At 42.5% G+C, this 15,239-nt stretch overlaps 1 protein-coding gene across 6 annotated transcripts in view; it reads right to left on the reverse strand.

Moving 5' to 3' along the window:
- Window positions 1–5,407: 5,407 nt before the first annotated feature.
- Window positions 5,408–15,239, reverse strand: part of ZNF365 (zinc finger protein 365) — a 52,794-nt gene continuing 42,962 nt past the window's right edge. For 3 of the 6 annotated variants that reach the window (XM_059170145.1, XM_059170146.1, XM_059170142.1), the window contains 3 exons: window positions 14,112–14,292; window positions 7,749–7,786; window positions 5,872–6,978 (listed from right to left, as the gene is read on the reverse strand). In XM_059170145.1, coding sequence (XP_059026128.1) covers window positions 6,717–6,978; window positions 7,749–7,786; window positions 14,112–14,292 — 481 coding nt within the window. In that variant the 3' untranslated portion in view covers window positions 5,872–6,716. Of the gene's footprint in view, window positions 6,979–7,748; window positions 7,787–14,111; window positions 14,293–15,239 lie in introns of all 6 variants that reach the window. The other 3 variants (XM_059170143.1, XR_009352610.1, XM_059170147.1) reach the window with 3 other exon arrangements.

A 15,239-nucleotide genomic window follows, 5' to 3' on the forward strand; every position in this document is an offset into this window, starting at 1 on the left:
GCCTAACCTGTCCTAACTGTTGTATAGGGGGAGAGCAGAGTAATGGAGAGGTTCTGGAGGGAAGCCAGTGGCTGGCAAGGCGCAAGTCAGCACTGAGGGGCTAGAGGAAATCGGAAAGGCAGGCCAGAGCGAGAGCACAAAGGCAAGCTTCGGGCTTTGTTCTGTGTCCAACTGCCACCTCTCTCATTTGCCCTGCCCATCCCCCTACCTCACACCTCCCTGTGTTTCTGCTAGGGTGTCCCTCCCCTAATAAGAATCCTGGTTCCCTTCACCAGCCCTTTGTTTAGGATTACATAAGTGTAAGGACCTATTTAGCCAGAGCGACTCCATCTTGGTTAAAAGCCATTTTGTTGTTTGTGCAGTAAAACTTAAACTGACTCTGCCCCTCTCCCCCAGAGAAACTTACTTAGAAGCAAGTCTGGGAAATCAGTAAAATATGGTCGGCTAGTTCCTAATAACAGAGCCCAGAATACAAGGCCAGGTTGGCCAGTTCCTGATAACAGAGCCCAGAATACAAGGACGAGTCAGGCCAGGTGGAGACATCCAATCAGTAAAAGTACACATATTGTCTCCCTAACTACCAAAGAATGTAAACCCCGCCCGTTGGGCCCCAAACTTGAGCGCCAATTCTGACCAGAGTAATCGGTTAGTTCAAACAGCTACTATAGGGTAAACTATAATTCAACTGGCCACCTGCATGTGACCTAACATGACTATGCAATGTTACAATCTCATTGGCCACCTATGTGTGGCCAGGCTTTTGCTCTATAAAAGGTAAGTCTGTGAGCCTGGGAGGGGTCACCCTCTTTGGAGGTGGCCCTGACCAGTAGGTCTGACTTCTAATGCTTAGCATAGAATAGAGCTTTGCATAATTTTCACCTTGTCTCAGTCTTGTTTCCCTGGCCAATCAGTCTAACTTCTAATCTTATCATAAAATAAAGCTTTAAATAACTTTCACTTTGTCTCAGTCTCATTTTATTTAATAACAGACCTAGCAATAAGAAATTTCAACTATGATCTCAAGTTATAGGTAGACTTAAATAGGAATAAAATCAAAAGGGTGCATTCTTGAGATAGAGGGAAAAGGCTACCCTGCCTTGAACAAACACAAGGAATTGAGATCTAGAAATCAGCTGTTTCTCTATGATATATCCAATCAGGTAAATGTAGTGTCCCTCTCATCAGTCTGCAAACTACCGATCTGAGGTGTCCAAAAACGTGTACCCTAAATTCTGACAGATCTGAAACTCTGATATTCCTTCCAAGCTAGGGTGTTTCTGTTATAAGGAAGGCATCTAGAGATTACAAAGTGTGGTATTTATATTCTCCCATAGCAGTTTGCATTAAAGAGGTGCAATTGTTTGTTTGTTTTTTAAGATTTTATTTGTTTATTTAACAGTGAGAGAGAGAGAGATCACAAGTAGGCAGAGAGGCAGGCAGAGTTGGGGGGGAGCAGGCTCCCTACTGAGCAGAGAGCCCAATGCGAGGCTCCATCCCAGGACCCTGAGATCATGACCTGAGCCAAAGGCAGAGGCTTTAACCCACTGAGTCACCCATGAGCTCCTAAAAAGGTGCAATTATTGATAACAAATATAAAACTGAATTGTAGGACATTGGGAACCATTGTGTGATCAACAAATAGACAGACTTAGGGCAATTTCTGGGACTCTTGTCAAAGAGATGGCACAGTGGTGAAAAGAGCACAGGCTGAGATTCGGAAAGATGGTATTCTGGATCTCACTCTGGCTCTGTCATGAAGGAGCTCTTTGGCCCTGGACAACATTTCTCAATAATTATAAGCCCCACCTTCATTGTAAAATATGGTGAAGTCACATTCTTAAGTATCATCAGGAAGCAAAAATAAAGTATCATCAAAACTACCTGAAAAATGCTTGAGGAAGGCAGGATATTGGAGCCTGATATACCACATGTCATCTCTAAGTCCAGTGTGGCCCTCCTCCCCCAGCACTGGACAGCATTGCTGTTGACTCAACTGAACACCAGGTGAATTAACTGGCTTGCATTCGGGAGCCACACTGTACCAAAAAAGCATACTGTCTCTTGAAACACTGAAACCACGTGAGATAAGATGCTTCCCAAGAAGTACATGGTCCCAACTGAGGCAACAGGGCCAGGTGTCTATCTCCCATTTCCCCTGATAATGTTTCTGCACATACTAAGAGAAGAAAATGATACCTCCTCATGCCTACCCACCTCCAATGCATTTCATGAGGTTAGCCATGGAAACACGTCACAGGACAATTCACAAAGTCCACGTCAGTGGAGTTAAATTTCCAAAACCAGTTTGTCACGTCCACATTGTTGGACGCAGCCAACATTTACATTAATGTAATATCAGTACTTATGACAGAATCCCAGGGCTCGATATTATTTGAAGACTCCCGGTCCCATTCCCTACCCAAAGTAGAGTCCCATCAACCACAAAGGAGGGAACTGCACAGAGACAGGGAGCTAGCTCTCTCTTCACGAGATGACCTCCTCCACATTGCCCTTAGACATGTTTTATTGAATGACTTAATGTCTGCTTCTGTAGAACTCTCATTGACTGATTTTCATAGTGCCTTGCATACCCACACAAAATAAGTATCCTTGCATGAGACAGAACTTCAGATATTCAGGGAGAGTGATCATGTCTCCTCTTCCCACAGGACATGGGTATCAAAGCTCCCATTCACCATCGACACCTGCCTCCACATTTACAAAACTTACCAGTGTCCCCACTACAGTGTGGGCAGGAGAGCCAGGCCTGCCTATATGTGAGGTTCCTCTCAGAGAAAAGCTCATTTCTTGGAATGGCTTAGATTTTAGAAAAATGGCTACACATGTAGAGTAAACACAGCATAGTGCTACAGATTAAAGATCCTTTTCTACTTTTTTCTTTTTAAGATTTATTTATTTGAGAGAGAGAGAGTGTGTGTGTGTGTGTGTGTGTGTGTGTCGAGGGGAAGGGAAACAGGAGAGGGAGAGAGACTCTCAAGGCAGACCAAGCTGCTGAGGGCAGAGCCCGACACAGGGTTCAATCTCACAATCCTGACCCGAAATCAAGAGTCAGACCCTCAACAAACTGCACTACCCAGGCATCCCAAATCTGTCTTAAATGAAAATTTCAGATGTGTCCATTTTATTGATACAGAACATGGACAGAAAAGAATAAAAAAAAAAAGAAAAAATTCACCACCTTAATTATACACACACACGCAATTCAGTGTCTAAAGCTCCCCGTTGTTTAAATTTTGAAATGTTTCCAGGGTTTGTGTTTGGGCCTGCATGTATGCCATCTCCAGAACTCATTTTTTAAGGATCCAGCCTAAACAGAATTAAGATACTAGGATTTGTTTATGTTTTCTAATGCCCAGAGATAATTGAGAATGTTACAGTTATTTTTCAAGAACACTATATGACCTGGTGAATCCATCAACTTTAACACAAGTTAAGTGTAAGAACAGACTAAGGTTATCTCCTTAAAAGCTCTAACAGCTCCTAAACAAATGGCATCCCCTAAATTTTCCCAATTCCGTGGCTCTTAAAGGACAAATGGCTAAGTAACTTACTAGTGATATACAGTCGTTCTATTATCTATTGTAATCCCTCTCTGGGTCTTGCAATGACTGAGATGTATGGCCTATATAAGCTGGGATGTACACTGTGAAATCTGTCCATGGTTTCCGCTAAGAGTTGCCAAGTTTAAAAATAGAGTGTAGGAAAATTACTCATCGTGTGGAGGAAGATGGGAGAAAAGCACAAATGGGCTTTTAATGAGGACTTCTCAGTGCGAACATATGTAAAAGGAACTTTTAGATACAGGCATTGTGATAAATAAAAACGATCCTGCTAAGTTCTCAAGAAAGCTTATAGGTACAAGATCATGGTGATTTTATGTACAGTGAACAGCTTATTCATGAAAAACCATTTTGTTCACTGTTCAACGGACCAGCACACTTGGCTCCCCAGAAACATTTCAACTAGACAAAACATACCAACACATTAGTCATAAATATAGCTTTATTATTATAATATTTATTTCATAATCTAAAAACTTTTTATTTCTGGGAAAAGAACATTCCAGATTCCATAAAACTGATCTACCCTGCAGAATGCTAGAAAACAGTGTCTTAGCAACCTGAACTTTGCAGCTGAAAATCTATAACCTAGTTTGGGAATAAAAGAATGAAAGACGAGTTCAAAGAAAAATTTCTTCCTTACAAAACAGATAATAAAATTAGATCCATTCTTCAGTTTAGCCTTGAACATGTTTTCTCAGGAACTTTGGTAATTTCTCCAAAAATCAACTCGCAGGTTGACTGGCCATGTGGACAAAAAATATATATATATTTAAAAATAAGACCCAAGTGGGACATGGTACATGGCCTAGGCCATGGCATATAAGTGAATTATCCCCTAAAGTGAGCCAGCTCCCATGTTCAACAGCAAATTTATGTCTCTAAAGATGTACAACATATATAATGCAGTGCCTTGTATGAAGGTCAGAATTTAGTTGGAATTAAAAAGAATTTTTTAATATAATCTTAAAAGTCATTTGTCTTGTGTAATGTACATCGAGTAGCTATGACATTATGGTGCTTTCTGAAGATCACAGAGTACCACTGTCAAAGAGAGCTGTCATGCCCTCAAGGCATATTAAATTAAAACTGGAAATGTAGGTTATGTTAAATAAAACGAAAAAAATCTGGCTCTACCACCTTTAAAAACAAGCTGTTGTCATTGCACACACGTGTTACAGGACAAAGGGCATGCCACACAACTAACGAGTCCACTTTTTAGTATGTAAAAGGCTAGAGTGCAATCATGGTATAAACATCAGTAATATATAACTTTGGAGGAGATTAACTCTCCAGATAAACAATAATTGTAACACTACAATTTTTACAATGTTAGCCTAAACAGTAATATTCACTTCACAGCAAAGTTTTTTTCCCACTTGATAGTTGCCTATACACCAGACGAATGGCTCACCCCCGTGAGCCAGATGTCAAAGTGAAGGTTCAAAACCAACATTTTCACTATGATAGGTTCGAAATGTTTGTATAATGATAAGTTACACTTTTCGACTTACTGGCATTTTAAGTAACTGCATTATACCTATTTTTAATGCATTGCTAATCTGATGTTTATTACAATAACAATCATTCTACTAATCATTCTACTAATGTTAATTAGGTTACAGTTTTAATTTTCAAAGAAAGAGAATTCAGCTTACATGAACTAATATATATAGTTTAAAAACCACCCACCACAAACACACACCTTTTGCATGAGTATTTAAAAATAAATTATTAATATACCTGACATATATATTTTGTGTTATATATATATATGTGTATATGTATACATATACACATATATATATGTGTATATATATGTGTCAGCACTTGTAAACTCTGCAGAAGACCTGATGATATTGTTAACGTTAAAAAAAAAAAAAAAAAAGTTTAACATGGAAATTCATTCTTGAAGAGAACCATAAAGCAGGAGGCCCTTAGGAGATGGTTCTTTGTGGAAACGAAGGCTATTTTAGGGAGGGACAGGAGAACAGTCTCAGACTGTGGACCCCACATGCACCGTTTCAGAAACTACTTTAGAAAGCAGTGTCCAGTGAAAGCTTCAAACACCTGGTCGAAAGGTAAGGACGTATATTTAGTCATCAAAGGGCACCGAAACAGTGGGAAGTGGAAAAGTGAGGCCAGCAAGGGAACAGTCATGTCCACAGCCCACAGTGGCTGCTGCTACTCCCAGGGAAGCAGGGAAGGGCTGAGTCACGTCTGCAGCATTGCCAGGCCCTGGCTCACGGGGCACTAGACGTGCCATCTGCTGCTGTTCCAGCCCTTCAGACCCGGAACTGGTGATGGGTGTTGATCAAAGAGTTTCGTGGTTGGAAGGTTTTGATGGGGTTTTCCATCCTAGCCCCAGGCAACACTATTGGTTTTGAAGACAGAGGCTGCAGCTTGGTCTCGGGGTACAGAACACTCAGCTGAGGGAGAGAGCAGAGGCACCCCCAAATCAGAAAAAAAAAAACACGCATCCAGAAAAACAACAAACCTGAATCGAACAAACTAGAAATGAGAACTGAAGTCGAAGATGAGTCCCGGAAGCCACCCAAACACTGGAATCTTAATTAACCACAATAGTTGGGGAAACAGGAACCCTTATTTTGGAAACTTTCAAATTAATTGAGGGCAGGTTAAAAACAAGTAAAAATCTTACCGTTGCACTGCTATTAAGAGAACTTTGCATTCCTATTCTTTGTCCCACAATTTAGAGAGGAGTAGACACAGAAGACTTTTTTCCTAGTGCCCGACATCTGGTGTGGCCTTGGGCCTTGGCTCAATCACCCCAACACAGAACCCCAGATGCAGAAACTACTGGAGAGTGGTCTGTTTATTTTACAAGTTGGAGCTTTCTTTTAACTAAAATTTTGGAATAAGACAGTTTTGTTTTGTTTTGTTTCCAATTCTTTCTGTAACCTGCCTCTTGGTTCTAAAAGGAGCCTGTAATAAATTTCTGGTTCCCCAAGATGCCCATTTGTTAAATTCTGGTTAATCTAGGTGCCTGTTTGGCCACAAAATAAACGTGTTCTGCCCTTCTTTTTCCTAATGTGTCTCATTGTGGGATGTATCCCAAAAGGCATTACCGTTGGCCCCCAGAGCAATATTCTGCAAAGCCCGCCAATGACTCTTCTAGATGATGTTCACAATCGCTGTTGGCTTTTTTTTGGCCATTTTGGGCCTGATGTTGCCTTTCCGGCTAAACCCCAGAGGCTCCCCTTTCTTCGACGGTCTGCAGAGTTCTCTTGGGGACTCAGCCTGTTCGTGAATGGATTTAGCAGGCTGCATGCTGGCTCTATCATCCTTGGCTTTTCTCAGGTAGCTCCTTCCTTTTGGATGGAAGTGGGTCTTGAGATCAGCGTGGTTACATGCAGGATGTGGGTGCCCTCTACTTCTACAGATGGTTGAGCAGAGGAAGATGAGCAGAAAGAAAGATTTTGTTTAGAACCTTAAAATAAACAGAAGAGGGAAAAAAGAAAAAAAAAAAAAACCATCCACGGCACAATTACTCCCGCACACTGGAGTGGCAGAAAGACTGCCAGTAAGTCAAATAGGAAAAGATATTTTTCTTTCAAAAAGTCCTGTGGCTTTCATGAAATGATCTCATGATGCCAAATTCTCAGGGAGATGTTACTAGTTCTCTTACCAGTGACAAAACTGAGTCTCCCAAAATGGAAGGGACTCCCCAGAATAATACATACAGTTGGTCTATGGAAAAGATGAGACCAGAATCCAAACCCTTGACTCATTAAGTGACTGTATATAGCAGTATTAGTCATGCAGCAATCATAAAGTATGTGATTATGTGATTCCCGGCATAAATTTATACATATATTTATATTATTTATATCTAACGTGGTATATATATACTATATTAATACTACTATAGAGCTATGATAATTATACTATACCTCAGTAAGAGAAAGTTACACTATAGAATACTGTAAAAATACTGGGTACTAACATACTGCCAGAAACTAATAGGCTATTAGCATAGTTAAAAGTTGTAACCACAATTTACAAAATTAGGTGCTGAGGCAGGTGCATTTTCATCGGAAATTCTCAAATCCATTAAAATACAAATATTATATTTTAAAAAATGTAACAGGAAAGCACATCATGCAAATATAATCAAATGGCCCAAGTATAAAAAGGTATACATACAGGCATTTGGGTTTCCTATTTGAGGAGATATCTGTAAGCTGAAGGAAAACAAATAAGAAAAAACATTACTTCACTTAAAGGTTGGATTTGGCTTTAAGAATCTCTCTGGCTTATATTTTTAAGAAAGCGTTCCCATTAAGGAAGCCAGGAACTGTTATCAGTAGCACGGCCTGTGGCACCTTCCAGAACAGCAGGGAGCACAAACATCTTGTGATCGGCCTCAGCTTCCTCAGGGAGCCTCTGTGGCTCCTTGCCCTGAGATTTCCAAGAAGCCCATTATCAGTCCATCTAAAAAATTTCAGAATGTCAAAGAGCCCTCTCACAGAGCAACATTTGAAGAAAGATGTTTTTTAATACTAGAATGATGCGCTATTATTTCTTGATTAATTCAGGCGGCATGTGCAGCTAATTCACTACAGCTGCGCTTGGTCACAGTGTATCAACTAAAGGGAAAATTGGCATCAAATGTTTATTGCCTAAAATACATCATTTCTAAAGTGAGAGCATATGAAGACCAACTCCACAACAGTCCCTGGGGCCATCTATCATCGAGACTATTTTCCACTCCCAATGAAGTGTCTGCATGCCCTTTTGTGGCTGGGCTCAAATATCACTGGCAGAACAAATTGAGAACTATCATTTTGTGAGCCAGATGTCACCATTCCCTTCAGAGGCAAACCCAGTGTATTCCCAGCCTTCATTCCTGACCTCCCTCATGGAGCCTCTGCAAAAAGAAGTGCTGACACAATAGCAGGCAGAGACCCACAGAAGAAGAGAATGATAAAGAAAATGTGCAGAAAGGGCCACCTTGGTGTTGGGGCCCAGTGTGGCCAAGACATGAGTCTTATCATATTCAAATAATCAGAGAAACCAAGGTCAGCATAACAGGGTCACTCCCCTGAGTCCCCTGTCTGCAGTCAGAAGCATATCAGAAAGAAGCTTTCCTAAACAAACTTTGGAGGGCCATGGCCCCAGGAAGGCAAGACCAGATTCCTGGCTTCTGCTTTCTGACTCAATCAAAAGTAAGCTTTGCCACTGACCCTGGTCATACTGGCTGGATTCAACAGGAGATTAATAAGGTGGACAGAAAAAGGCATCTTCCTTGCAGGAAGGCCTTGACATTATGCAATATACAAAGAAGGTTGGACAGAGGGTTCAGGCTGGCAGGTTCTGGGAAACCCAAGGTTTCAGCATTTCCATCTTTCTGCCATGGCCCCACTACCACTAGTAAAAGTTTCTCAGCTCAGCTCCTCGAATGGACTTTAGTATTTGTATAAACTATTAAAAAAAAAAAAAGCTTACAGAGTTTTTCTTCCTTTAAATTGCTTCCTGCTTTCCAAAGCTATTCTTAAGGCATAGCAAATTTTTTTTTCACTTCACTGTATATATGTATGTAAGCATACAGTTTGATGATGTGTTGCATATGTATATATAATACTCTTTGGAATTTTATGTAAAGTTAAGTGTGTGTGTGTGTGTGTGTGTGTGTGTGTGTGTGTGTATTTACATGCATATGCATATCTTCGTCCCTGGGGAAAAGGCCAAAGATGTTATCTAATTCAAAGTGGTCCCTGACTTCCAAAATGTTTTAAGAACCAAAACCTTGGTGCCCATGAATGTCACTGATGGACCCTGCTAGGACCTCAGGAAACTACAGGAGTTTACTGTGTATTACAGAAAGGGAAATGCACAAATAAATACGGGTAGAGATGAGCCATCAACCTCGCATATACATAGATATGTAAGTATCGTAACTTGTGCAGGTCTCATATGCCACACAGTGGACAAAATACTGGCTATATAAAACCACCACAATTAACCCTCAAAACAACCCTATGAGGTAAGCATTTTCATCCCCATCCTACAGATAGAGAAAGTAAGGCCAAAAAGTTAAGTAGCTGGTTTGAAGCCTCCATGATTCACCAGTTTCAGAGCTGGACTTCAAACCCAAGTTAGCACCTTCCACGTCCAAGCAAGACTTCATGCTGCTCAGCCTCCTTAAGGAGCATGTGTTTGTGGAAGAGCAAGTCTGTACCCAAAAAGTTAAATGGAATCCATGGCTGGATCCGAATTTCTCCAGTGATCCTACAGATCATGAGGCTTGGCTGGACACGGGGCCTGCTACCACGGTCCCCCCAGAACCTCACATGCTCTCCTCCCTGCAAACACAAGAGGCCACTAGTCCTTCCGGCCCCACAGCCTCTGGCAGATGGAAACCCTCTTCCTTCTCAGGTTCCATCATTTGTCTCCATTTTCTCATAGTCCAACTACTTTATAGGAGGATGGAGATCAAGAGAGTCCTTAAGGAAGGTTCCACGTTGGAAAAATACAAGCAGCTGCATGGAGAGCCTATCTGAGTGCAAACATGGTGTCCCAAGTTGTTTCAGGTTGGAGAGACTGGGCGCTGGGTCTTCCTCCCACCTTCTCTCTGTGTAAATAGCAGCACTGTATACTCAACTGTTCAGGCCAAAATCTTACATTCATTCTTGATTCCTCTCTTTCTTTCACCTGCTAAAACCTAATCCTTCAGCAAGTCCAACTGGTTTAGTCAACATTGTCCCCAGGATATGTCCTATACCCGCCATTTCTTTCCAGCTCCGCCCTCCCAAAGCTGCCATCCCCCCGTTCCCCTGCCACACCATAATGGCCTTCTAGCCTTCTCGGTCCTGCACCCCTCTAGTCTATTCTGCACCCAGCGGCCAGGAGGATTTTGCTAAAACACAAATCACCTCCTCCTTACAAACTTCCAACAGCTTCCCTCTGTGCTCTGGAATGAATCCAAACTCCTTATGTGACCCAGAAGCCCCAGCACGATCTGGAACCTTCTTGCATCTCCGGCTTCAGCTCATTATTCAGATGTGTCAAGCTTGTTCCCTCCTAAGCCACTTCCCAATTTTCACAGAGCCGCCTTGGTCCCGTTATTCAGGTCACAGTCCAAACGCAGCCTCTCGTCTGCAAGGCATCTCCTGACCTGGAGGGACTCGTACACATTCTTACATTTTTCATTACAGGGGTTATCAGCCTCTGAGATCATCCTAGTTACTTGTGGACTTGTTTCTGGGGTCATCGCCCTCCTCAGTCACCCTGTTTCTGCAGCACCCAGTAAGTGCTATGTTCCCAGTAAACAGATACTAAATGAATGGCTGCTAGCCTTCATTTACAACCTGCAGGAACTAAATGCAACACTTAATCTGTTTCATAACCTTCCTTTTGAGCAGGTCTGTGCATGACTTTTGGCAGATGGGATATTAGGTCACTTTATGTCTAATTTGACAGCATTTTTTAGAGCACAAAGACAAAATATCAGAGTAAGCATGTTATGTTATAAGAAATCAGCCAGGTGAAAAAGAACACAGATGCTCAAGAGAATTAAGGGGAAATACAGATGCCGAAACATCATTTCAGAAGAGGCCTTTACTAAATGTGAGGGGGAATTTTTCTAGGGCCTAAAAGAATCTTAAAGCCAGAACGCACCTTGGAAAGAAGCACCTCATACATCAATCTAGAGATTTCACTGCTGTCTGGAGGTGGTAAAGAGAAAACGAAGGGAGAGGACAGCCAGCGCTTCTCCGTGCAGCCTTCATGGTGAAGAAGAGTCAGGTCAGCTGGGGACGGCACTCCAGGCTGTCCTGAGCTGCAGCGTGGAGGGCCTGCGTCAGAATGTTCTGCTCCATCTCAGGGCACACAGGAGCAAGGAGCTCTCCTGGGAGGGGCTGAGGCCCCAGAAGCCAGGGCTCCTCACTGCTAGTCAGTCAATAAAGCGAGGACTCGAAGCTTTTCCTGCTAAAAGCATCCAAGTTCTTCTGTGTGTGGAAGGCCACAGGAACCCTGGGAGGCCAGACTTAGCACTTGCATTACATCAAAGACAGTGTTCCTAATTTCACAGGTGCGTGTCTATTGTTCAGATTAAAGAGCTGAGGGAAACGGGAGAAAAGGTCTGAGGGTGGGCAATGGGGATGTGCTACGTAAGGTTCAGAGAGGAGTTTGGAGGACTTCCATGAACACGGGGGCAGTGCATCTCTGCTCTATCCTTCCAGAAACAAAGGGCCTCATTCTGGGTCTTTTCAGGGCAACGCACCATCCCCACAACAGTCACAGTCGCTTCACTGCAGCCTGACCATGTCCTATTCACAGACAGCTCTCACTTCTATGTTCCCCACTACTGTCTTAATGGCGTTTTCCTGTATTGCACTCAGTCAATTCTTCCTCAGGTAGATCAAGTCTGATGAGGGCAGATCATGTCATGTTTGAGACACAGAAGGCATATGCATGGATTAATTCCCTGATTATTTGTATCTAGAGTTGTGTGTGGACATGTGTGCCTGTACATCTATGTATTTATGTGTATACATGCGTGTGCACACGCACATAACTTCATACCTACACAGTTGACTAGGAGAGGTGAGACCTGCCCAACTTCTGATGGCGTGTACCAGCTTGGAGAAGAGAATCACTGGCAATGTTTCTTAAAAGATGTTTAATTTTCAAGCTGGAAAAATAAACTGAGCAGAGGAAAGAGCACAGAAATATAAATAAGAGAGAATGATAGACTTCTTCCCTTCCTCTTTGCCTTCCATTGCTTTCTCTCTTTCTTTAAGATCCTCTTGGCTTAGTACAGTAGACGTTTATCCATTTCTGGGTTATTTGTAACCTAAATATTAAAAGTATTCAGGCTACATTTTTATTTTAGAACTGTTAACCACTCAAGTCAGGTGACGATCAGAGAATTTAAGAGGCCAGAGACCCTAGCGAGCATCTAGTTTAACTGCTTTGTTTCATAGAAGATTTATAGGCCCAGGAAAATAAGGAGCAGGGCCGGAATGATCTGGAAGCCAGGCCTTCTCACCTCACATCTAGGCCCCGTGACCCCATGCTGCACACTCTCCTGGTAGAGAGCAGGATGGGGAGAAGGCAGGGAAGGGTTCAGAGTGTCCCTCCTGCTACACAAGTTGGGACTGGCCTCACAGTTTCCCAAGAAGGTAAGAGAAGACCTGAGGAGGGAAGTGTAAGCTCCCTCTCAGGAGACCACAGACACCAACAGGAAAATAATAAACATATCAGGTGGCTGAACCTGCCTTGATTACAGTTACTGGAACCACACAGAAGTAACACACTTACTTTTTCCAGTCCACTTTTGTTCCTGACTGGAAAGTTCTAGAGCTCCCGCTGCTGCCCTGCTCTAATGCTGAGTGTACATTACAGTAAGATTGCATAACATTTCTTCACTTCTTCCTTCCTCCCTCTCTCCTTTATTCCTGTTGCCCGTCTGTCCCTCCCGCCTTCTTTCTTTTATCCACCTGCTGGTACTCTCATTCCTTCTTTTGTTATTTAATCACGTTTCCTTTACGTCTTGGCTTCCAAAATGCTCAAACTAAACTTTTTAAACAACCAGTAGCAACTTTACCGACATTTCGGTTCGCATAAATGTTCCCTGTTTTTCTTTCCCTCATAGGTACAGTCCACTTGCGGGGTAAGTAAAAGAATCGTTTTAAAATCTTTGGGAAAGGGATTAAGCATAAATAAAGTCAAACAGATCATGAAAATGTTATAAACCACTTTGGGGTTTCAAAAATCCTTCCTTTGGCCTTGTTACTGATACCAAAAAAAATCTGTTTGGAGGGCAAATAGGACCACCCATCCCCCTCATCTCAAGGGCGATTATTTATACCTCCTTCCACCCCTAAAGAGACCAGGGAATCCCGATCAAGCCACTTGGCAGAACCTGAACCTTCAACCATATCCACAGTTCCTATCTGGGCTCCAGGGGTTTCTCGAGTCCCTGAAACAATATATAAACTTGTATGCAAATATTTATTACAGAACTATAACCTGTGAAATTTTCTAAGACTTCTTGAAAATCTACTTAAAGAATGTCTCACCTATTGAGACTTTTGGATGGTGCTGCCCCTCCTCTAAAGTAAAAAAAAAAAAAAAAAAAGAGGCATGTGGTTAGATTTTGCTGTTACTGAGAAAGGCCAAAGCTTTCTTAGGAGCTCCTTAAAAAGATTCCGAACAGGGTAATGATACCTTCTAGTCTACTTGAGCACCAGGGTTGGGACCGATGATTTCTTCCAACTCTATTATTCTTTAATATAAAAAATATCTCTACCTATTTCTCTTGGTGTGGAGGGGTCAGGTGAAGACAACCATGTATCCAGAATTTTGTTAACTTCTAAGGGAGGTGTCTGGGCTTCTAAGGGAGGTGTCTGGGCTTCACTGTATCACCTCATACACAGGGATGACGGGTGCTGATGTCGAGAGGTTTCCCAAAAGTCATTCCCCAGCTCCCCTTTCCTCTGTCCTTGACCCAATCTTGCCAAACCCAAGGACTGCAAGCATGGTGGCTGGACCTGTGTGACTTACCACGTGCTCGCTGATATCTCGGCAGAGGCCAGCAGCCTGCTGGGTTTGATAGTACTCTAACTGCTTTTCCGCCAGCTCTACCCGCTGCAACAGATTCTCAATAAAATCCTGGAGCCGAGCTTTCCCTTGAACCTCCTTCTCAGCTGCTGCTTCCAAGAAATGGTTGAATGTAACGACTTCTCTGCAAGGCAAAAGTGTCAGAACACAAAGCGGAGAAATGAGACAGGAATTCATTCCTTCAGCACGTACTTACTGAGAGCTGACTGTGTGTCGGACACTGCCCTGGGCAGCGTGCTCGCGGCAGTGACAACAGAAGTAACATGATGTTTTGGTGATTACACTTTGAGATTACATTTCAGTACAAAGAAAAGGTCATTATCGAATATCCAAATAAATATCTGGGCTAGGAGTGATAAGTGCTAGGGAGAAAACTGAAACTGTGTGCAAGGGGACAGAAAGTAACAGAAGGAGGGATAGCATGAGTGGTATTTCAGAAAGGGGTCAGGGACCACTTTCAGGAGGGGAAAAGAGGGGACCAGATACCTGAAGGAAACAAGGAATAAGCCAGGAAGATTCACAGGGAGGGTAAGCCAGGCCTTTATGGGAACAGGCAGACAGGACGGCTGCCTGGCTGCAGGCAGGGACCGGGGAGGACGGAAGGAGCAGGGGCCCCTGTGACGACTCCAGATTTTCTTATAAATGAGATGGAAAACCAGTGGACACTTTTGAGAAAGGTTCTAACTTACATTTTAAAAGTCTAGCTGCTGGGGGAGAAGAGAGCACAGGGAGGGAAGGTATGGAAACAAAAGGGCATACTGAGCACTGAAGGGTGTAAAATGAGTCATCTTGTCCAATTATGCATTTTTGAACTAAAAGTGAAACAGTCCAAGAAATGTCATCCTGAAGTAGACTCAAGGTCCACCGGGAAAGCTATGTTAGCTGACAGAGAAGAATGCACATGCAGATTGCCCTTCCCCTAAAAAGCTGAGCAAAATATCTCAAACAATATTCCTTTATCCGCATAATTCATTGTCATTTATAGACCCAGAAAAGTTGCAATAACTTTATTACTATTTGATATCTTTTTTATTTCTAATGCATGGATGAAAACAACACTTTCCTGAATTA

The sequence above is a fragment of the Mustela lutreola genome, chromosome 4, assembly GCF_030435805.1.
Source record: "Mustela lutreola isolate mMusLut2 chromosome 4, mMusLut2.pri, whole genome shotgun sequence".
Classification (NCBI taxonomy): Eukaryota; Metazoa; Chordata; class Mammalia; order Carnivora; family Mustelidae; genus Mustela; species Mustela lutreola.